Raw genomic sequence first — 23215 nt, 5'->3', positions numbered from 1 at the left:
AGACTAAGGAACTTGCCTGCTGCCAGACAGCTGGGAGGTGGTAGAACCAGGCTTACAGCCCAGGGTTTCCACTCCAGGAACTCTTCTCCCTCCCTCTGATGACACTAACTCGCAGGCCATGATCAGTGAGCAACGATGCAGGCAGGCACTAACGAGGCACAGCAGGAAGGCAGCTCAGTGCCCATGACGGCCAGGAACTGGGTACCATTTCCTCAGCAAAATGGGATAGTAACTCCCACACTGCAGCTACATGCTTGGGCAGTGGTTCACAAGGCCACCAACCACAGCATCACCCCAGACCAGCTGCTAGCAGCTGCAGCATTACCCCCAGCACTTTATTAAAATGCAAATTCAGGCCAGGTGCGGTGGCTCGTGCCTGTAATCCCAGTACTTTGGGAAGCCAGGGCGGGTTGGTCACCTGAGGTCAGGAGTTCAAGACCAGCCTGGCCAACGTAGTGAAACCCTGTCTCCACTAAAAATACAAAAAATGATCCGGGCATGGTGGTGGGCGCCTGTAATCCCAGCTATCCAGGAGACTGACAGGAGAATCGCTTGAACCGGGAGGCAGAGGTTGCAGTGAGCCAAGATTGCGCCATTACACTCCAGCCTAGGCAACAAGAGCGAAACTCTGTTTCAATAAATAAATAAATAAAAATGCAAATTGTATGCCCCTTCCTTCAGGCCTATGGGATCAGAAACTGGGATGGGGCCCAACAAAATTTTTTAACCAGCTCATGGGTGGTTGCAGAAGGATAGAGCCAGAATAGACTGACCACTATAACGAACATCACCTATACTTGGGAGGCTTTGAAAAATGTTTATTTAGCCGGGCACGGTGGCTCACGCCTGTAATCCCAACACTTTGGGAGGCTGAGGCAGGCGGATCACGAGGTCAGGAGATTGAGACCAGCCTGGCTAACACAGTGAAACCCCGTCTCTACTAAACATACAAAAAATTAGCCCGATGTGGTGGCCTGTAGTCCCAGCTACTCGGGAGGCTGAGGCAGTAGAATTTCTTGAACCCAGGAGGTGGAGCTTGCAGTGATCCGAGATCACGCCACTGCACTCTAGCCTGGGTGACAGAGTGAGACTCCATCTCAAAAAAAAAAAAAAAAAGTTTATTTTATTTCTCATGCCACAGTCTCTGGTAGTTGCTGGGAACTAGGGTGGGGAATTCTCTGCTCCACACAGTCTTTCATGGACCCAGGCTCCTTTCCTGTTGTGGGTCCAGCCTCCTGTAGCTGTTGGAGGCATCTCTAGTCAGCTGGTGGTTGGGGAAGAGGTGAAGATCAGGGAGGGAAGATGGAGAGTACCCTGCTTGTGCTCACATTCTGCTGGCCAGAACTCACAAGCCACCTGAAATGACGCGAAGGTCTAGTTGTGTGTGTAGGAGAAAGAAGAGAGGCCAGATATTGGAAGACAGCAGTGGTCTGTGCCCCAGGTCCCATGGTTTAGGGAAGTGAACCTTGGCACTAGATTTCCTGGCTTTCTAAATCTCCCTTTATAGGGAACTTAAGACCCAGTCTGTGGTGGGTGGATTTGCCTGGTTCACAGCCTCTGGTCAACCTCCTTTCTGCTCCACAGGGTGACCTGGAGATTGTGGGCTCCTTGTCACACTGGGTGGGGATGTGGGCTCCATGGGGCCAGAGGTGTGTGTGCTCTGTGTTCAGATTAAGGGACAGACAGCACATGCATTCCTTCCGTGCCCTCCAGATTTGGTCACTGGGGAGGGGTAGGCTGAGCAGTAGCTCTCGGGTCTGTAGCAGTGTGACCCTGGAAGGACTGTCAAGCTGAAAACAACAGCCTGGGGTGTGGGGAGGGGAGGAGGGATGGGGGTGGGAGGGCAGGGGCTACTCAGGGTTCCACGAGACCTGGGTTTAAGTCCTGGACCCATCATTAGCAGCTATGTGAACTTGTGCCTCACTCTCCTCAAATATGAACTTGAGATAATGAAATTACCTTCCTCATAATACTGTTCTAAGAATTGAATGAGGAAAGGTTTACAATTCGGCCCTGGTTGTTCCACTAGGGAGGGAACAGAGATTGGCAGCACAGGGCTCCCCTGGCCTGGGGGAGTCTGGCTCACTCAAGTTTTCAGCCACTTGCAGGGCAAGGACCCTGCTTCTCCTTGCTCCAGGTCTGAATGGTCTCAAGCCCAGTGGGCAGGGCCTGTGGTGTGGATGGACTCGTCTGCAGTGAGTGAGGCAGCAGGCAGAGCTGGCAGGCTGTGTGGTCTTTAGTGGGTACCAGGGGACCTGGGAGGGCCTTGTGGGAGGCTGTCCACAGTGTGAGCCAGTTTGCCATCTGGGGTCCTGGAGTTCCCTCCTGCCCTTTGAGTTAAAAAGAGTCAGTGTTGGGCTGAGACTTAATTGCACTAGTGCTAAGTGACCTTGTGTCAGGGGAAATTGGATGGGGCAAAGTGTTTTCTAATTAGCAGGACCCACTGACCTTTCCTTCACTGTCAGCAGCTTCTCACAGGGAGGCAGAGCAAGGGGGGCTGGAGCCCCACATCTCTCTAATGGAGCCTGTGTCCAACAAGGAGGTGGATGGCTGGATTCAGGGCCCTGGGAGGACTACATGTGGGAAGCAGACCTCAGGAAGGGCCCTTAGTGATTGTGTGGCCCAGGGTTCTCACCTCCTTAGTCTCCTGTCCTGTCCATCTCCGCAGCATCCTAGGCAAAAGAAGCGGAGAAACACTCAAGCCACTGGGGTGGTTAGGACAACCGGTGGCAATTGTTTAAAACCTTAACTAAAACAAGGTTAAGCAAAAGGAGTTTACAGGCTCTCATAGATGGGAAGGATGTGAGAGGGTCATAGACTGAGAGGAACCAGGGCTGTGGCTGCTGGAAGGAGCCTCACCACCGCCAGTGTGCTTCCTCCCTGTCGTCGGCGTCTCTGCTTCTCTCTGCACACCAGCAGCTCTCTCTTAGGGCACGCAGACCTTTCCTCTGCAGGGAAACACGAGTGCCAGCAGCCCCGAGTTAGTGACTATCATAGAAACTCAGTGTATTTCTCTCTTGTTTATCATTCCAAGACCTGAGTCACAGGCCTGTCCAGCACTCAAGACTTTTTCTTTTCTCTATTTTTTGAGGCGGATTCTTGCTCTGTCCCCCAGGCTGGAGTGCAGTGGCCTGATCTCGGGTGCAAGTGATTCTCCTGCCTCAACCTCCTGAGTAGCTGGGACTACAGATGTGGTGACATCCAGCTAATTTTTGTATTTTTAGTAGAGACAGTTTCACTATGTTGCCAGGCTGGTCTTGAACTCCTGACCTCCCGCCCGCCTCAGCCTCCCAAAGTGCTGGGATTACAGGCATGAGCCACCACGCCTGGCCAAGATTTTTTCTTTTAAACCTGGAGTACAGAGTTGCTCACTAGGCAGACAGAATCAGCCACCACAGCCTACTCCCTCAGCCAGTATTACTTTGACTCACTAAGTTAGTGAGGAACCAGGCCCCAGTTTAAGAAACAGAACTCACACTGTCATCTGCTGTGCGCCTGGCTGGCTCATGCATACGTTGTCTGTCTAATGCGGACCAAAGCCCTGTGGCACACCCTGCTGGTTACCCCCAGTGGTTACCCCGGCACAGAGGAGGAAAGGGAGTCGCGGGAGGGAGAAGGACTTCCCTGGGAGGTCTCTGGGCTGGCAAGTTGGGTGACCCAGGTCCAGTTGACTGCAAGCCTGGGCTCTGCTGTTGTAATCACAAATGTGTGTGTGTGTGTACAGTTGTTTACAATGTCAGCATGGGTGTCCTTGTTTGTTAGAGATACATGCCACTGATCCCATCATGAGGAAAATCCCAAGCCCTCCCCATGATTTTTGCCAGTTTCCGGGGACTCATGCTCCTGGTAGCCCATGTGTCCCCAACTCCTGTGTCCTTTAGGGACCTCTGTTGAGCCCTGCCTCTATTCTGGCAGAATTAGAGAAAATTCATTAAAAAAACAATAAAGTTTAAATTCATTTAAAAAAATAATAAAAAAATCTCACAGCACGAGTTTTGATGAGATTTGGGGCAAGGTGGGCCACAACCTTGGGTTGTATGGCCACCTCCCCCTCTTCTTCCCCTGTTGTCTCTGCAGCTCAGAAACCCCAATTTCCTGGCCTGTGTTATGTGGAGGAGCTGAGCTCACCCCCCACAGCTTCATCTCCAAACCTAGCAAGGATCCTGCCCAGATCAGGAGCTCTTCCTTTTAATAGAACTTACTTACTCTCCTTAGAAAGCAGTGGGGGTGGACCGATTCTTTTTCCTGATGCAGATATGTAAAACTGGGACATTGCTACACATAATGTTTTAAACCTGTCTTCCCTCTTACCAACGAACACATCACTAGCACCATCTATGCCAATACATTTCTCAACATCAATTTCAGTGGCTGTATTACATTTTATCCTACGGATGTGCTCTCGTTTATAATCTAAACCCCTTTTATTGAACACATCAGTTATTCTGAAATTTTCAGTGTTATGATGGATGTTGCAGTAATTATTCTTATATATGCACAGAACCCCCAGAGGACATGACTGCTGAAGGGTATGCTGGCAGGATCAGAGGTGAGGCTCTAGCAAATTGTCCCAGCTTCATTGACTGAGCTTTCATCCTCTTTGCACTACTTTGAGCTGCCATTTTGGTCATATAATAATGATTTAGTAGAGCTCTTTTTTGGTTCAACCTACCTGTTCTCGTATCAGAACTGAAATGTTTAATTTTATAAATTTAAGTAGTGGCACAATATAGAGTTCACTATTCCTCAATATTTTCAAGGCTGTTTCTTATCTGTTCATTCTTTTGGTTAACTTGGGAATCATTTTATCAAGTCTGTCTCTGCTTCCCAATTTCCTTTCAAAATGATATTCAATGTATACATTAACTTGAGTTACATTTTGCTGCATAATACTTGAGTTACATTTTGAGTATTATGTATTACTCATAATACATATTGAGTTACATTTTGCTGCATAATACATTATCCCCAAGTTTAACACCTTAAAGCAGCACATATATATCTCATACCCTTCTGAGGGTCAGGAATCTAGGAGCAGCTTAGCTGGGTGACTGTGGCTCCAGGTCTCTCACGAGGCTGCAGTGAAACTGTTGGCCAGGGCTAGAGGATCCCTTCCAACCTCACTCCATGACTGTTGGTGGGAGGCTTCAGTTCTCCACCTGGTTCTCACAATATAATTTTCCCCAGAGTGAGTTATCAGAGAGAGAGTGTGCAACCAGTAATCTATCTGTTAGAACATGTCACTTCTGGCATATTCGATTGGTCACTCAGACCAACCCTAATACATGTGAGAGTGACTATGCAAGGGTGTGAGTTCCAGGAGGAGAGCATCATTGGAACCATCTTGGAGACTGGCTAATACACAGATTAATGGCACATCTGACAATATGGCATCTTTCTGAGTGTCAGTGTGGTGTGTTCCTATATGAACTTAATGCTATTAAACTTAATTAAATTCTAGGTATGCTCTCAGCGGAGATTTTTACTTTTTTCAATACAGGTTCCCTCACTGTTAAATTCATCCCAAGTATTTCATACATGCTGTTCCTATTATGAAAGGATCTTTTCTTTTTTTTCACATGGCATTTTCTAAGTAGTTGTTGCACTCATGTAGGAGATGCTATTGATTTTGACACCCATAATTTTTCAGTGGAGACAAGGCAGAAACTACTCCAGACTCTCACCTTCTGTTGCTGATCCTTACGTGGTGGCTGTGCCAGGCTCAGCCACGCTGAGATGACAGGGCTGTCTGGCCCTCATTGGTCATATGGACTTCAGATTTAAAAGGATTTTATGTAGAAGCAGAGTGCCTGATAGGACTCTCCGGGACCCCCATTTCTGCCCTGCTTGGCTCCCACTGGCAAGGCTGGCTCAGTTCCTATCACCTTCTCCTGGACTTTGGCCAGAGTCCACTGGCTGTTTCCCCTACCTCCTGCTCTCCCAGTGCCGTCTCCACACCAGTGCCAGAGCTGCTTTTAAGAGATGCCTCAAAGCCCACTTCCAGCTTAGGAACCCCAGGGAACATGGATGGTTTCTCCCTTGCCACTTCCTAGCCTTCCTGGCATAGGCAGGTCTGGTTTGCCTGCAGGTCCCTCTCTGGGTTGGGTCCCTGCCCCGTAGATGCTGAGCCTCCAGAAGTCCATTCTTTTATATCACATTTGAAAACCTTTGAAATGCATCATAGTTCAGTCATATGAATTATGTAAGTGTATCCTACTCATTGTATAAAACAACACAGAATTTTCTAAAGTGTCATTTTTCTCCCCATTCCAAGAAAAAGCTAAGAAGCAATGATAAACAATTAGGCGTGTGATCTTCCGTATTTTTTCCTTTGTCTCCACAAAAGTAATTGGACATACGGAATTTTTTTTTTTTTTAATTTTTTTTTTTAATTTTTTTTGCACTCATAAACAATAAACATTTTCTAAAAATACATACAAACAAAAAGATGCGTATCAAACATATTAGGAAGGTTGCACATGGGAAGTCGGGGAATAAAAATGGGGGGTGGAAGTTAAAATAAATGAGAGAGGGACTTTATATGGATCAGTGATAATAACTCAATCCTCTATTTGACAAAGAGGAGGGAGAAGGAAGAGGAAGAAAAAGAAAGTGGGATAAAGGATCAGAAAGGGAGGAAAATAGAAAAAATTAGAGTATGACTCCAGGGTAGACCGGTTTTGTTGTCACTGAGTTGGTTGGTTGGTTTGTCTGCTGTATTTTTCATGCTTCGCCAAGTTGGCCAGACTGGTCTCGAACTCCTAGCCCGAAGTGATCAACCCGCCTCGCCCCCCAGAGTGCCGGGACCACAGGCGTGAGCCACCACGTCCAGCCCCCACATTGCCCCTGGCCTCCGTGGTAGACCTCCCAGACTGGGCGGCCAGGCAGAGACGCTCCTCGCTTCTTCCCAGACGATAGGTGGCCGGGCAGAGGCGCTCCTCACTTCCCAGACGATGGGTGGCCGGGCAGAGGCGCTCCTCACTTCCCAGACGATGGGTGGCCGGGCAGAGGCGCTCCTCACTTCTTCCCGGACGGGGCGGCCGGGCAGAGGCGCTCCTCACTTCCCAGACGGGGCGGCCGGGCAGAGGCGCTCCTCACTTCCCTGACGGTGGGTGGTCGGGCAGAGGCGCTCCTCACCTCCCAGATTTTTTTTTTTTTTTTTTTTGAGACGGAGTCTCGCTCTGTCGCCCAGGCTGGATGCAGTGGCACGATCTCGGCTCACTGCAAGCCCCGCCTCCCGGGTTCACGCCATTCTCCTGCCTCAGCCTCTCCGAGTAGCTGGGACTACAGGCGCCCGCCACCACGCCCGGCTAATTTTTTCTATTTTTAGTAGAGACGGGGTTTCACCGTGGTCTCGATCTCCTGACCTCGTGATCCGCCCGCCTCGGCCTCCCAAAGTGCTGGGATTACAAGCGTGAGCCACCGCGCCCGGCCTGGACATACGGAATTTTAAAAATGGATTACTGTGTGCACAGTATTCTGCATGGCGTCTTTTCATTTTATCAACGGTGGCCACTTCCCTCGCCAAAACAGACAGTCAACTTCATTGTGACAGGAGTAGAGCTCCATGCTGGGCAACCCACCCCCATGGAGGGACACTCAGGTGGTTTCCAGTCACTTGCACAACATTGTTGCGTGGGTGGGCCTCCCGGGCCCGGAAGAAACTGCGTTCGCGCGCAACATTAACACCCTACATGGGCTGGTGAAAAATGAAAGCAAAATAAGACCAGTTGAAAGGCGGCAGAAAACCTGTGTGACTACTCCGTGGCTCCCCTGCCTGGTTTCCAGCCGCGGACTCTGCTCTTCGGCGCGACCCTTGCTCCTGGGGTCCTCTGGGGTCCTCCCGCACCCAGGCCACGCACACCCAGGTTCCGAAGCCGAGTGCCTCCCCGTGAGGCCGCCAGGGAACGCCCCAGGCCGGGCCGAGCCCCCCGCCCCCACCCCGCCAGGCCCAGGAGAATTGACAGGCGCGCGGGCCCCCGAAGCAGGTCTTCCCGGAACCCGGACCTCGCCGGCTCCCGGGCTGCCATCCGCGGCTGGGTGACGCTCACATCCCCGCGATTCGGTGTCTCTTGGCCTCCTGCCCCACTGACCTGGGAGTGCCAGGGATCACCCCGCCCACAGCGAGATCTCTATCGCACAAAATGGGCGCTAGCGGGGGTCATTCTAGTCCGGCCGCGTCACCCTCCCCAGGATCCTACAGGGTGGCACCATCACCGTTCTCGCCCGCCTCCAGCCGGCCCATTCCTGCTGCTCCCTACAGCGTTGTCCCTGCCCCGTGACCTCTTGTGGTCGTAGTTATCTGGCGGCCCGGGAAAGACAAAAAGAAACTGCCCGCAGGAGCCCAGACCCTGGGGGCCTTCCTCCCCTTGTCTCCTCTTTGGACTCGGGGGTCGCCCACCAGCCACGGCGAGGGGGAGAAAGAGAATAGATGGGCAGATGCTAGGGAAGACCCCCGGTCTCAGAAACTGAAGGGAGCCAGGACTCCCGGTGGGGGAGTCAGTGCAAGCCCTGAGGTGGGAGAGGAGGGCGGATGGGAGTCCAGGGCCACAGCTCTGCAAGGGACAGGCGAGTCCTGTGGCGGCTCTAGGAAGGTCTGGTCACAGGGGGACCAGCCAGCTGGACCTGGGTAGGGAGGGGTGGGGCACCTGACTCCACTCCTGTGACCTGGACATTGCCTAGCTGAGCAGGAGCTTTGACCCTGTGGGCTTACAGCTCATCTGAACCTGCTTAGTCCATCTTCCTGTTGTGTTAACCTTGCAGAGGGGGAAGAGTGCCAATTCTCCACCCCCCTTCCATCACTCTTGGGTACCTGATCCACCTTCCACCCTCATGGGCAAGGAAGGGGACAGGAAGGTCACCAATCCAGCCAAGCCACAGTGCCAAATCCTGTTGGTTCATTTGTTTTCCCCTGGTTGGGTTATGTTTTCAAACCATCAACAGATTCATAGTTGCTAGTGGATGTCAAATTTCAAAATGGGGGAGTCCCAATACAGTGACTTGTCCGTTAGGAAGCCATAGGCAAGCCACTTACTTTCTCTGAGCTTCAATGTCCTTGTCCCAATAAGAAGGCATCTGTGATTAGCTCTGAGCACATATTTAGGGTGAGCTTTCACCCTAAAGATCTCAGCAACAGCAGCTTCTACTCACCTTCACACACCAAAGAGAGGGTGGTTTCCCTCCCAGCAGAAGGCAACATCCCGCCATTCCAGTGTGCTTCTGATCAGGGCACAGAGAAGATCCAGTTTCATCTTCTTTCTTTTTGGTCAACTCCAGGCATCTGCAACAAACAAGGTTAACAACAACCATTAAAATTGGCCCCTGGAGAGTTTATCTGCCAGCCACGTATGGCTGCAGGATCTCATTATATATAGGCCAAAGAGAAAGGATGTCTGCTTCCTTTCTGTCCTGGAATTCCATGATAAAATCCCCTCCAGTTGTCTCTACTGATTCCATTTTGTTTTCTTTCTTGGCTATAACACAGATAGGAGGAAAAATCTTTCCTTCCCCAAGGCAGAGTTTTAAACGCATCACCTCAGAATGCCAAATGTTCTGGAAAGGAAGAAAGTTGGCAGCGAAGGAACCCTCAGAGAGAGGGGCTGAGAGGGCTGAGGGGCCCAGCAGCTCCTGGCAGGCTCCTCTGGTCTCTGTTTGAAATTGGCTGAAAAGACATGGAATTTAGTAGGTAAGTCTGCCTCCTTCTCCTCCTCTTATCTGCAGAGGAGAGATCGGTTCCCAGCTGGCCGGGGCAGTGTCATCGATACAGCTGGTGTCATTGTTACCTTCCACTAACAGATCACTCGACACCTACCGGCCCAGGCAGGGCTGGGACTGGGCATTTCCTGGCTGAGCTGGAGGCTTGGGCCCTTCCCATTGTCTCAGAACCCCAGGTGAAGCCAAGACATAGGCTCTGCTGGGATGCCATGCTTGGTGACCCAGGAGAAGGACTAGATTGCTCCTGGTGGTTGCTCCCCCTTGCAGAGTCCCAGCTGCCCCTTTGGGTCCTGTTGCCTGGCCTCTTTTGCTGTCCTGGGTAGAGGAGATGAGTTTGTCGCTGGCTGCAAGCTGAGGCCAACTGACAATGCTGCACAGAGAAGGAGCACCGAGAGTGGCCCCGGATTGAGGAGCCTGTAGTGCAGAGCAGCCCCTCGGGCATTCTGCCTGGCCCTGCTTCCCTGGCCAGCTGCGCTTCTGGTGCTTGCATCACAGGTGGCATCATGCTGCAGCAGATCCTGCATGACATGTACATCGACCCCGAGCTCCTTGCTGAGCTCAGCGATGTGCAGAAGCACATCCTCTTCTACAAGATGCGGGAGGAGCAGCTGAGGCGCTGGAAGGAGCGGGAGACTTGGGAGGCCCTGGCCCAGGATGAGGGTCTCAGGCCTCCAAAGACCAAGCGAGGTATGTGGCTGGGAGTCATGGAGGGGTGGGCCACCAGTCCCCCAGGAGGTAGAAAAATTAGCAGGGCCAGGCTGTGCCCTTCTTCAAGATGGGCACTGGGGTGATGAGGGCTGGGGGCTTGAAACCCTTGTCTTGTGGGCATCAGGTCCCATGAGCCTGTGCTTTTGTCTTTTGGCCAGGACCTTAGGGCTTCGAGGCTGCTGCAGAGGCTGTCCAGGGGCCCTTATTGGGGTGGGGGAGTTGGACTTGCTTTGTCTTGTTGTGGAAGGCCGGAGTTCTGGGAAGACACCATTGAGACTTCAGATTGTGCTCCAACGTGGTTGGCAATGGTAGGGTGAACGAGGGCATATTTGTGACCCTTGCCATTGGTTCTGGGCCAGGGTGTGGTGTAGATACGCAGTTCCTCTCTCCTTGGCATGCATGGCACACCAGTTCTTGGCTAGGGCCCCTTCTGTGGACTGTGCCTTTTCCTCCAGATCCTCCGGCAGGAGGATGCTGTGGGTTGTCCCTGGAGCCCCACTGGGCATCCGGAGAGAGGGCATCAGGGAACGTCCCACACAATGAATGACCATCCCCAAATGGTCGTAGCAACTGCAGATGAGAAGCAAGGGCCTAGCCTACATTTCAGGTGTTTTGTATGCAAAGTCACGTGCCAGTCAGTCCCATGGACTGGTACACCTGTGGGTGAAGGAAATCATTTGGGGACCCCTGGGCCAGAAACTGGCAGGCTGCTGAGGCTTGGCTTGGCACAGGACTCAATCCTGCCAGGGATGGTAGTTTCTGTGGATGCTGCGTGCACTTTACAGTTTGCAAGGCTTATGTGCCTTCACCCTTCGAAGTTTTCAGTCCAGGACAAAGTCCTGTTTCAGGGCTGAGCACACAGCTCCCTTGGTGATCTGGCTCTTCTCCATGCCAGGCTCACTGCTGGCCAGTCCCCACCAGGTGCCACAGGCCACACTCGCATCATCTGGACATGCTTGCTCTTGTCTCTGGTCTTCACATGAGTGTCTCTCACTGTTGGGAATGTCCTTCTGCCTTCATCCACCTGACGGACGCCATCAGGAGTGGCCCCCTGCCCTGGAATGTTCAGGGATGCTCTTGCATAGGGCAGTACTTGCTCCTCTCTGGCTGCCTGGCATGTAGGACCCACCCCTGCCCTGGCACTTCCCACCCTGTCATTGTCATTCCTCATCTGCTTGCCTGGCTCTCTGGTGGGCTCAAAGGCACTGGCCCATGAGGGCTTACTCCACTCTGTCTTCCTCCCCTGGGCCCAGCACAGAGCTGGCACACGGTGTTAAATCCTTGTTTTGAACAAGACACAGCAGGACCCTGCCAGGGAGGTTGGGGCAGAGCTGTGACTTGGCTGCAGGTGGCTGGTGCCAAAGCTGGGGCCTTCCAGGCTGGGCTGCGCTGGCAGCTGCATCACTAACTGGTGAAATGACAAGCCACCTTGCCAGCCCCACCCGGCCTGAGCCCTGGGGACTGGTGATGCCTGCGTGATGACTCTTCTGGGAGGGAGACAGATGCCTAAAAATTTAACTGCAAAAATATTTGTACAGAGATTTGTCACACATTGACAACTACATTTTCATGTATAAATTATACATTAAACTCATTTGAGTTTCTGGTGCAGAAGGTCCTTTTTCTGGTAATTAATTTTCTGATTTATAAAGAATGGGAAAGCAGGAAAGCACGCCGAGGAACGTGTGTATCCCAGGTCAGGATCCCGCTTGGATCCTGGCTCTTTGCTTCGGTCCTGCCTTTTAGAACTGTCTGGGCATGCCACTGGGAGCCTGGGGGCTGGCCCTGCCCAGGAGCCCAAAGAGCTTTCAGCTGGGGCGTCCAGGATATACAGGATCTGCTTCATGTCCTGGGGTCGTGATGAAGGGTGGCGACAACCTGTGAGCTTTATGTTGACTAGTTGCCTACCCAGCCCTTGCTGCAGGGTGTCAGGGCAAGCTCCCTGATTTCATTTCAGATAAGGAAGGTGAGGCTCAGAGAAGTGATGCGCCACATCCAAGGTCACCCAGCTGCTACATCTCATGACTTGGACCTGGGGTCTGGTAACTGATTTTTTTTCCATTCATTCACTTCCAAACTCGGGACTCCAATTAAACAAGTGAGCTGTGCACACATTCACTTGTTCACTCATTCACCAATTCATTCACTTATCCAGCATTACCACGTGCTGATTTCGGTGAATGGGACAGTGCTTGTCCTGGAGATGGTGGGTAGATGGATCATAGCGAACATAGCCGCCTCGAGTGCCAACGGTGAGGCTTGGTGCAAAGCAGCCGTGCCGTGTCCCAGGGCGGGAAGTGTGCGGGGACGGGCTCCACGGAGGAATCTTCTCTTCCTTCCCTTGATGTTGCCAGAGGACTCAGGAGGCTCTCCAGATGCTGGTGAGACCCCAGCCCCAGTTGATGTCCAGGCTGTTGAAATGTCTTGAGAAAGAACTCAGGAATGAGTCAGAATGATAGGAAAGGCAAGAAACTGTTAGTGAGAACCGAAAGTACACACTTGAGAGAGAAGCGCGGGTGTGCTCATGAGAAAGTGTCACACCCAGCAGAGTCTGGGTTTCTAATGTTATGGGTGTTTCTTTAATTAGGGGATGGAATAATTATTAGGTGTTCTGGGAGAGGAGGAGATTTCAGGGAACCCCCTGGGTTACTGTCTTCTTTCTCCCTTCTTTGGGTTTGCCCAGAAGAGCCATGGACAAATCACCCTGAGTGGGATTTCAGCTGTTTTTACTCTCTTCCTTTGGGTTTTCTGTTATCTTGTTGTTTCTTTGTCTTGTTCTTGTTTTAGCTGTTGTTTGGGTTTTTCCATGCTCCTGTGACCACCCAGTGCTATTCTTGTCTCATTGACAGGCATCCTCTTTCCTGGTCCCCTCCCCACACATTTGTTCTGAAGGAAGCACCTGCTATAGCCCTGCTGAGCTGTTTGCTGGCCCCTTGGGATCCCTGAGCATGACTTGGCTCAGTCCTGGTCAGCCTAGAGTGACACCGGGCCTCCTCCGTGCCATCGTCCCTAGTGCTCTAAAGCCTCCCCTCTCCCCTCTTTTCTGGGAACATTCCTCGCTCCTGGCAAGCCTGGCTTTGCCATCCCTTAGGTTCAAGCAACACTCCCCGTGGCCCTACAGAGAGGCAGGCAGGACAAGGTGTGCCTTGTGCCTGAGAACCTCAGCCCCGAAGTTGTGCCTGGTGAGGGCGCGAGTAAACACTGGTGACACGAATCATTCTCATTTACAGAACCTAGGAGGTTTTCTTGATTCTGAGATCCACATTTGGAACCCACAGAAGTAAGCTGGGGTGAAAGCTTAGAGGTGGACTGTGAAAGGTAGGAAGAAGAGGAGATGAGGGCACGGCTGGACACATCACTCCTCTGAGCACATGGCATTTCTTTTCTGTTTTCACTTTACGCTTTGGCAAGAACCCTCTGATGTTCTATGCTGTTGTGGATGGTGTGGGCCCCTCAGCTTGGTAGGTTTTTTTAATCTAACTCATGTTTATTGTTCTATCACATTTCTGACAAAGTTCGTTGTCCAATATATTGAGTATATTGAGACTCAGAGAAAGCATGTTATCACATTATGTCCCAGCAAGACTTAAGTCAAACCCCTCTAGCATGGCCACGACCTGTGAAAGCTCATTCTCTCCTCATTCTCCTTGGCCACCACAGGAACGCACACCCTGTCTTAGGAATTATGAACTTCACAACCCTGTGGACTCCTCTCTGCTTACTCAGTCATCCCAGTTTCTCGGGGCCAGAGCTGGGTGTGACCTGGGGACACAGGACTCAGGACACACTACTGACCCAGGAAGCTTCCCTGTTTGGACCTGTCAGTTCTATCTTTTTTTTTTTTTTTTTCAGATGGAATCTCACTCTGTTGCTCAGGCTGGAGTGCAGTGGCGTGATCTCGGCTCACTGCTACTTGTGCCTCCCGGGTTGAAGCGATTCTCCTGTCTCAGCCTCCCAAGTAGCTGGGATTACAGGCACCCACCACCACAACCAGCTAATTTTTGTATTTAATAGAGACATGATTTCATCATGTTGGCCAGGCTGGTCTTGAACTCTTAACCTCAGGTGATCTGCCCGCCTCAGCCTCCCAAAATGCTGGGATTACAGGCACAAGCCACTGTGCCTGGCCCTGTCAGTTTTATCTTGATTGACAGTTTCTGCTACTGTTAAATTGGTTCCTCTGTGACCACCTCTCATCCTTCTGGATGCTTTTGCCTGGGAGCCAGACGTCTTTCCCTCCCGCTCTTCCCACTCTCCTGTTTGTGAATCAAGCCTGCACACTCAGGAAGCTGCTTCTTTCCTTTAGGTTTCCTACCAGGCAGCCAGCCTTCCTATGCCTGCTCACTGTCCTGCCCTCATTCCAGCCAGCAGAGTGCTCTGAGCCCAGTGGGGTTCCAGCCTCCACTGCCTCCATTCTCCACAGCTGGGCTCAGGATGTGCTCCCAGATGCAGCCCTGACCTGAGCCCTAAGAGACTCACCGTCTTTAGCATCCTCTTTATTTCTCAGCATCAAATCACTCCCACTGCCCTCATGGGAGCTGTATGACACCATCCTTTCACTAGGCATCTGGCTTTCCTGTTTCCTGGGCCCATCCAGTAACCATAGCAACCTTGCCTGCTGGGCTTGGGCCCTCTTGGTCTCCATGTGTCCTCTTTCCAGGCATGGAAGTCCCGACCTTGCATGCCAGCCCTGCCTGGACCCCTGCACAGAGCCCTGCACCTGCCTGCAGACATTCCCATGGTGGCCCTGATCTCAGCGCAGTCCCTGCCCGCCCTGCCTCAAGCTCATCCTTACAATTCCTTCCCACAGCAGCTGCAGACCTTTGGACACATGAGTTAGCTCACGTATCCCGCTGCCTCTATGGCTTTCATGGCACTCATGAAAGGCACAGGCCTTTGCTGGCACCTGCCCACCTCTTCAAGCTAATTTCCACCATGTGCGTCCCTCTGCGTGGAATGCCCTTTCCCCAGATCCTCATGAGGCTCTTCTGGGTCATCATTCATCTCTCGGTTGAACGCAGAGTTCTTCACTGGCCACCCACTCACAATGAGCCCCATCCCAATCTCTCTCTTTCAACACCTGCCTACTTTTCTTCCTAGCACTTAGCATGTCTGCAAGTGTATTTAAAAAAATTATGGTAAAATACACATAACATGAAATTTACCATTTTAGCCATTTAAAGTGTGTAATTCAGTGACATTTAGTACATTCAAAATGTTGTCCAACTATCACCACTGTCTAGTTCCAGAACATTTTTCTCATTTCAAAAACAAACCGTGTAGCCATGAGTGGTCACTTCCTATCCCCTCCTCTGCTCAGGACCTGGCCACCACTGATCTGCTTTCTGTCTCCGCGAATTTGCCTCTTCCTCCTCTTCCTTCTTCTTCTCTCTCTTCCTCTTCTTCCTTTCCTCCTTCTCCTTCTTTTGCTTCTTCTCCTCCTCTCCTCTTTCTCTTACTTTCTCTCCTCTTTCTTCTTCTCCTTTCTCTCCTCCTCTCCCTTTTCTTCTCCTTTTTCTCCTCCCTCTCTTCTCCCTTTTCTTCTTCCTCTCCTCTTTTCTTTTCTCCTCCTCTTCTCCCCTTTCTTCTTCTTCCTCTCCTCTTGCTCCATGTATCTGTTTGCTTGTTTACGGTCTATCTCCTCCATTAGCCTGAAAGTGCCATGAGTCCATGGATGTTGCTTGCATTGTTACAGTTTCTATCCCAGCATCAAGAACAAGATCTGGGGCAGAGTTGGGGTGTGCATGGGTGAGTAGCGGCTAAGGTGCTTACATGTGTGCTGTGACAGAGGGGTTTGACTGGGGACACAGATGCTAAAGGATTGCTTTTTTGAGTGAAAGGCTGTGTGCTGCACAATGTGACCCCTCCGCCCCACTACACATCAAAAATCCTCACTAAAAGTATAGAAATCAGAATATATGTGTGTTTTGGGATTTGTTGTAGAGGCTGATGTACAATAATGTATGTATAAGTAATGACAAATCTGTCACCTTTTCACTTTTACTTATAACTCATTCTATTTTTTTTTATTTTTTCTCTCTTTTTTCTTTCTTTCTTTTTTTTTTTTTTTTTTTTTTTTGAGACAAGGTCTTGCTCTGTCATCCAGGCTGCAGTGCAGTGGTGCAATCTCAGCTCACTGCAACCTCTGCCTCCCAGGTTCAAGTGATCCTCGCACCTCAGCCTCCCGAGTAGCTGGGACTACAGGCGTGTGCCACCATGCACGGCTAATTTTTGTGTTTTTTGTAGAGATAGGGTCTCAGCATGTTGCCTAGACTGCTCTCAAACTTCTGGGCTAAGCAATCCACCAGCCTTGGCCTCCTAAAGTGCTGGGATTATAGGTGTGAGCCACCGCGCTGGACACTCATTCAATTTACATTTCTTGTTTTAGGATTTGAACTTGGGTTTTAGCCTGACCAATGCGACTTTTTTTCTTTGCATTTACTTGGTGTATATTTGCCTGTATCTCCCACCACAGCCTTTTGATGCCATTTTGTTTTAGGAGACTCTCTTGGAAAATGTATATTAAATAGCATACGGTATTTTTTTTATTTTTTTTTTTTTGATATGGAGTCTCGGTCTTTCACCCAGGCCAGACTGCAGTGGCTCTATCTCGGCTCGCTGCAAGCTCTGCCTCCTGGGTTCATGCCATTCTCCTGCCTCAGCCTCCCAAGTAGCTGGACCTACAGGCGCCCGCCACCGTGGCCGGCTAATTTTTTTTGTATTTTTAGTAGAGACAGGGTTTCACTGTGTTAGCCAGGATGGTCTCGATCTCCTGACCTTGTGATCCGTCCACGTCGGCCTCCCAAAGTGCTGGGATTACAGGGGTGAGCCACTGCGCCCGGCCAGCATACGGTATTTTAAAACTTACTTTCATAAATGTATTCAAGCCCATTATCTTTATCAGGAATGAAACATGATCTACTGACGATGAGAAACATAAGCCTATTTTTATATTCTTCCCCATGATTTTGTTGGTGTAATCAAGGATGGTAACATCAGATTTTAGTTGATTTTGTTTACATTATGTATTTCATCTCTCAAGATTTATTGTTTATGCTCATAGTAGAGATTTTATAATGAAATCCCAATAACAATAGTTACTTGGATGTTAACTCCACTTTGTCTGGTTTCATTGCTCCCTACATGTTTTCCCTCTGAGGGGCAGTGATAAATGCTTTATTTCCCCTTTGCCCCACTGTACAAGTGATTTGTCCAGTCAAGCAGCGCACCCCTCACTGTTGGGATACTTAGCACATTACACTGAAATCACTAAACACCATGGGAAATTCTTGCTTAAAGCTGCCTTGCGCCCCATCCCTATTCTTGTTGTCATAATATGTTCTTGGGACACCACTGATTTCGGCATGCTGATTTTCCTCAACCTCCTTCTTCAGTGTTTTTTGTTAGTTCCAACAACTTTTTGGTTGATTCCCTTGGACTATCTAGGGAGCCATGCTGCACAGGAACACTGGGAAGTCAGAGCTAGCCACATCACTGCCTAGCCAACCTCAGTTTTTCTGGAGTCTCAGCAATGGGGGGTGACTTAGAGAGTGAGGGCTTTCCTGTGTGTCTCAGATCATCAACCCTTGTGCAGTTTACACATTTACTTTTACTTTTTAGGATATATTGGAGGAAATTTAGTTTTTCCAATGAAGGGTCACTCTTGATCCTTGGGATGCTGATAAGCTTTTCAGACGAATGATGTAAAGATGAGGCATCATGGTGGGTGCAGGAAGAGCACACAGAGAATTGCTGTGATCTGCTTGTAACTGTCCGCACAGCCTGTGGCCTGGGATTCCCTGGTTATGATTGTGTGGCTAAACGTAGGGCTCTCTCGTGAGCCAGGCAGTGGAACAATGGCTAGGGATCTCTGAGAGCTGTGATGGGACTTGATGTGCGTGTGTGTGTGTGTGTGTGTGTGTGTGTGAGTTTGGCTTGTGTTCTGCTGGTGTTTGGGGCCTGGAGAGAGAGCTAGGGCCAGACCTTTCTGTTCCATCTGCCTGAATTGTGAGATCCGGTATGGCCCTGCCATGCAGTGGGTGCTCCACCCAGGTTTGTGGCCTTGACATTGATGGAGCCTCACTTTCTGGCTCCCACCCTCCTGTTCTGCCTCCATACAGCGGCCAGAAAGGTGAGATAGCTGCGCAGATGAGTGAGCTCCTCAGGGGTGTAGTCTCAGCATCCCCCACTGGAGCTCAGACCCATCATCTGTAATGGGCACGGTCTTTACTGAAACCACCTCCCTCCAGGGGAGGTTGTGGGGATTAAGTGAGCCATGTGCAAAGTGCCTGAAGTCCACCCGGTGTGCACAGCACCTGCCGAGGGCTTCTGGTTCCTTTGCAGCCTGCCACCTTGCTCTTGTTTCCTTCCTGCCTTCCTCGGGCCCAGCAGTGAGGTTTTTAGTGAGGCAGGTCCACCTGCAAAGGCCACCAGGGCCCACTGCTCCCCATCTTTAGCACCAGTGCTTTCCGAAGCTGCAAAACCTCGACTTACCAGGTGGGCAGTGAGAGGAGCCAGAGCAGAGGCTGCTGTGAGCAGGCATGGGGTCACCCATAGTCACCAGTGGTGATGGCGCTTGGTACCTGGCAGGCATGGGCATCCCCAGGGGTGAGGGTGGTTTTTGTGGTTGTGGAGAAAGATTAATATATGGGGCTCTTAATTGTCAGCTTTGAGTAATCTGTGTCCACAAAGAAAGAACTTGCAGCCTTAGTCAGCTAAGGGCTTTTGGTGGGGAGCGGGGGGAGGGGAAGAGGTCCCTGGAAGCTAAGGAGGATGGGATGGGTCGGGTGGCAGAGCAAGAAGTAAAGGCAGCTGCATTCTATAATATGAAGGAGAACTCCTCCAGATGGAGGGCCTGTCAGGCCTGTGCTGAGCCTTTTAAGGGCCTCAGCTTATCTGACCCCTCAGTGACCTGGAAGACGCACCCCTATGCATTTCATAAAATCTAAGAGTGCTTGATTGAAAGACACACCATTGGCTGGGCACAGCGGCTCACACCTGTAATCCCAGTGCTTTGGGAGCTGAGGCGGGCGGATCACGAGGTCAGGAGATTGAGACCATCCTGGCTAACATGGTGAAACCCCGTCTCTACTAAAAGTACAAAAAATTAGCTGGGCATGGTGGCAGGCGCCTATAGTCCCAGCTACTCAGGAGGCTGAGGCAGGAGAATGGCGTGAACCTGGGAGGTGGAGCTTGCAGTAAGCCCAGATCATGCCACTGCACTCCAGCCTGGGTGACAGAGCGAGACTCCGTCTTAAAAAAAAAAAAAAAGACACATCATTATTTTATGTCCTACTAAGAAAGCTGTAAATTAAACTATGATACACCCATGGTTGTAAGTACATCCTGATTTAAGAAATGTAAAAATAGGTGTCTTTGAATCAATGAAATAAGGTATTATCTCCATTTTAGTTGAGCAAGTGGAATCTCAGAGAGGTTTAGCAACCTGCTCTAAAAAACAAATAGGAGTTGGAATTAGAATCTGATCCTAGGCCTGTTCTTCCTGCCACAACATAGGAAGCTTCCTCCACACTGCTTCTGCCGTGACGAAAAAGGTATATTGCAGGTGGTCAAAGATCAACACAAAAAAAGGAGAAACAAAATTATCAAAGTAATAAAAGAAAATATGAGAATCTATTGGGGGAGAGTGAAGCCTTTCTTAGAATAAAGCACAACAAGGAAAAGAAAAAGAAAAAGAAACATGACTTGATTTTTATTTTATTTTATTTTTTTTTTGAGATGGAGTCTCATTCTGTCACCCAGGCTGGAATGCAGTGGCGTGATTTCGGCTCACTGCAAGCTCCGCCTCCTGGGCTCATGCCATTCTCCTGCCTCAGCCTCCTGAGTAGCTGGGACTACAGGTGCCCACCACCATGCCTGGCTAATATTTTTTGTATTTGTGGTAGAGAGGGGGTTTCACCGTGTTAGCCAGGATGGTCTCGATCTCCCGACCTTGTGATCCGCCCACTTTGGCCTCCCAAAGTGCCAGGATTACAGGTGTGAGCTACCGCACCTGGCCAATATGACTTGATTTTAAAAAATCTTAATAAAAGATGGCAAACTTAAAAAAAGAATGAAACTGGATTTAAATAGGAAAATATTTGCAACATACATAACAGGCAAAGGATTAGTATCCAGAAAACAAAATGAAGTGCTCCAAATCAACTAGCAAAAGACAACCAATATAAAAATGAAGAAAAAAATGAACAAGCAATTGCAGGAGGGAAATTTCAAATCACAATGAAGATGGGAAAATACATTTGACTTCACTAATAAACCACCTCCACTCAAATTAAAGCAATCAGATTAGCAAGAGTTAGAAGAGTCTAAGAGTAGCCATGTTAATGAGGACCCGGGGAAAGAGATTCTCTCCCACGCTACAAGTGGTGAGACACACAGTGGGACCGAGTGCCTGTCCCTTTCCAATGCTTCTGCAGGTTCCTGAAGAGCTTGGGCAGATGGGGATGGGGTGGCGGTGTCTTAGTCCAGGCTGCTATAAGAAATTATCACACACTGAGTAGTTTAAACAACAAACATTTCTCACAGCCCTGGACTCTGGATGTGTGAGGTCAGGGAGCCAGCATGGTCAGGGGTCTGATGAGAGCCCTCTTCCTGGATGCTGACGGCTGACTTCTCCTGTATCCTTACATGGTGGAAAGAAAGTGCGCTAGCTCTCTGGCCTTTTCTTATAAAGGCACTAATCCCATTCATGAAAGTTCCATTTTGTTGACCTAATTATCTCTTGCCCTAATTACCTTCCAAAGGCCATACCTCCTAATACCATTACACTGGGACTAGGGTTTCCATGTATGAATTGCAGGGGTACACAAACATTCAGAATTTCAGACCATTGTTAGAGAACAGAGGCTCATGACCAGGATCACACAGCTGGTCAGTGATCAGTGGACCAGCAGGGAGCCTGAGTTTTGGTGCAGTTTCCCTTTCCTTCCCTTCTCCCAGCTGCTGCCAAAAGCCCAGGGACTGTTTGAACAGCGCTGACTTTTGCTCCACTTTGCATGGAGGGAGTTGCCTCTCCTGCGCTGTTTCAGGGCTCCAGCTGGGGGATGCTGACCTGAGCTGCCCTGGCCTCCTCTCTGTCCCCTGGGATTCTTTTCTGTCCCCTCATTTCAGGATGCTAATGCTGTCCCCTCCCTGCTTCCCCATGTCTGCACCTCCCTGCTTCCACTTCCAGACTGGAGGACAGCAGGGGCAGCTCCTGAGAAAGGCCACCAGCTGCTTATCTCGGCACTCCCTGTAACCCAACCCCAGCTCTCACTCCAGCTCAGAGGAGCTGGGTGGAAGTAGCAGGTTGTAGGCATCTACCTGTCCCTCTGCTATCTGTGGCTAGCATTACTGCTTTCCAGGTTTTTCTCACCTAAGAATCAGCAAAGCTTCCTATGGTTTTCCCATTTGGAAATAGATTTTGCCTTAGATGTTGGGGTCTAAACTCTTTGGGTTCATTTTCATGCGTATTTACCCCATGTCGTGTTAGAATTACATAATACTAGGCTTTAGGCTTTTTTCTTTCTTTTCTTTCCTTTCTTTCCTTCCCTCCCTCTCTCTCTCCCTCTCTCTTCCTTCCTTCCTTCCTTCCTTCCTTCCTTCCTTCCTTCCTTCCTTTCTCTCTCTCTCCTTCCTTCCTTCCTTCCTTCCTTCCTTCCTTCCTTCCTTCCTTCCTTCCTTCCTTCCTTCCTTTTGCTCTTGCTGCCCAGGCTGGAGTACAATGGCACAATCTTGGCTCACTGCAACCTCCACCTCCCGGATTCGAGTGAATCTCTTGCTTCAGCCTCCCAAGTAGCTGGGATTACAGATGCCCACCACCACGCCTGGCTAATTTTTTGTATTTTTAGTAGAGACGGGGTTACACCATGTTGGCCAGGCTGGTCTTGAACTCCTGACCCCAGGTGATCCGCCCACCATGGCCTCCCAAAGTATTGGCCCGGCCGGCATCATTTATTTCTATCCTAGTATTTCGCTGGTGTGCTTTTTTTCTGGGCACCATGATGGGGTTCTCACCCTCAAAACTGTGAGATGCTAAAGATTTAGGATGTCCTGTCCCTTGTCCCCAGGACATGTGCAGATCCCTCATTTTACAGATTAAGTGATTTGGATCCCAGAGATTTTAAGGAACAGGACTGACAGCAGGGTCTGGGCTCCTCGCTGGCACATTGATTCCGCTATGTCTCTGTATTGAACGAATTGCAGACAGGGAGTAGGGGTTGGAGGTGGGGCGTTGTGGATTTCGCAATGATAGTTACACCAAATCCTACTACACGTGGGGCATCATGGCCCCGGTGGGAGCTGTTCTTGGGTTTGTTCTTGTTCTAGCAAGAGTGGGTCCAGCCTTCATAGGAGGTGTGTCCTTGAGCTGGGGTAGAGAGGGCACCATGTCACAGTTACAAGGTTGGAGGGAATGATGGTGGTGGCTTAGTGTAACCAGCCCCATGTCTGTGTTGCTCATACACAGCAAAGACAGTGCTGAATACAACATCAAACAGCCTGGCACTATTGGCAGCAGCCCCTGTGCCCACAGAGTGCTGGACTTTTGCCTTTTTTATGCCAGAGGCATGTATGATGGTAAGAGTGTCTGGGTTCCAATTTTGGCTACCCGCTTTCTAACTGTGGCTGTTTCCCACTTATTAATTTGATTTTGGTAAGATACTCATGACTCTCTGAGCCTCAGTTTCCTCTTGCCTAAACTGGAGATGATGATGATAAGTTCTGCATCCCAGATTTGTAAGGAAGATGAAATGATGGTCCCAGTGAAGCAGAGTATGTCGTAAGTACTTGATAA

At 50.1% G+C, this 23215-nt stretch overlaps 1 protein-coding gene across 8 annotated transcripts in view; it reads left to right on the top strand.

Moving 5' to 3' along the window:
- The window catches only part of SH2D4B (SH2 domain containing 4B), a 124896-nt gene that overhangs the window by 6282 nt on the left and 95399 nt on the right, over nucleotides 1-23215 (top strand). The window contains exons 1-3 of one of the 8 annotated variants that reach the window (XM_063638150.1): nucleotides 7756-7868; nucleotides 9485-9685; nucleotides 9982-10401. In XM_063638150.1, the coding sequence (XP_063494220.1) occupies nucleotides 10218-10401 (184 nt within the window). In that variant the 5' untranslated portion in view covers nucleotides 7756-7868; nucleotides 9485-9685; nucleotides 9982-10217. Of the gene's footprint in view, nucleotides 1-4501; nucleotides 4550-7717; nucleotides 9686-9981; nucleotides 10402-12370; nucleotides 12804-23215 lie in introns of those variants that run through there. The other 7 variants (XM_055275513.2, XM_063638147.1, XM_063638146.1 and 4 more) reach the window with 7 other exon arrangements.

This window comes from Symphalangus syndactylus, chromosome 4, assembly GCF_028878055.3.
Source record: "Symphalangus syndactylus isolate Jambi chromosome 4, NHGRI_mSymSyn1-v2.1_pri, whole genome shotgun sequence".
NCBI lineage: Eukaryota > Metazoa > Chordata > Mammalia > Primates > Hylobatidae > Symphalangus > Symphalangus syndactylus.
The sequence above is the reverse complement of the archived record's forward strand: the minus strand, read 5'-3'. Positions and strand labels throughout refer to the sequence as shown.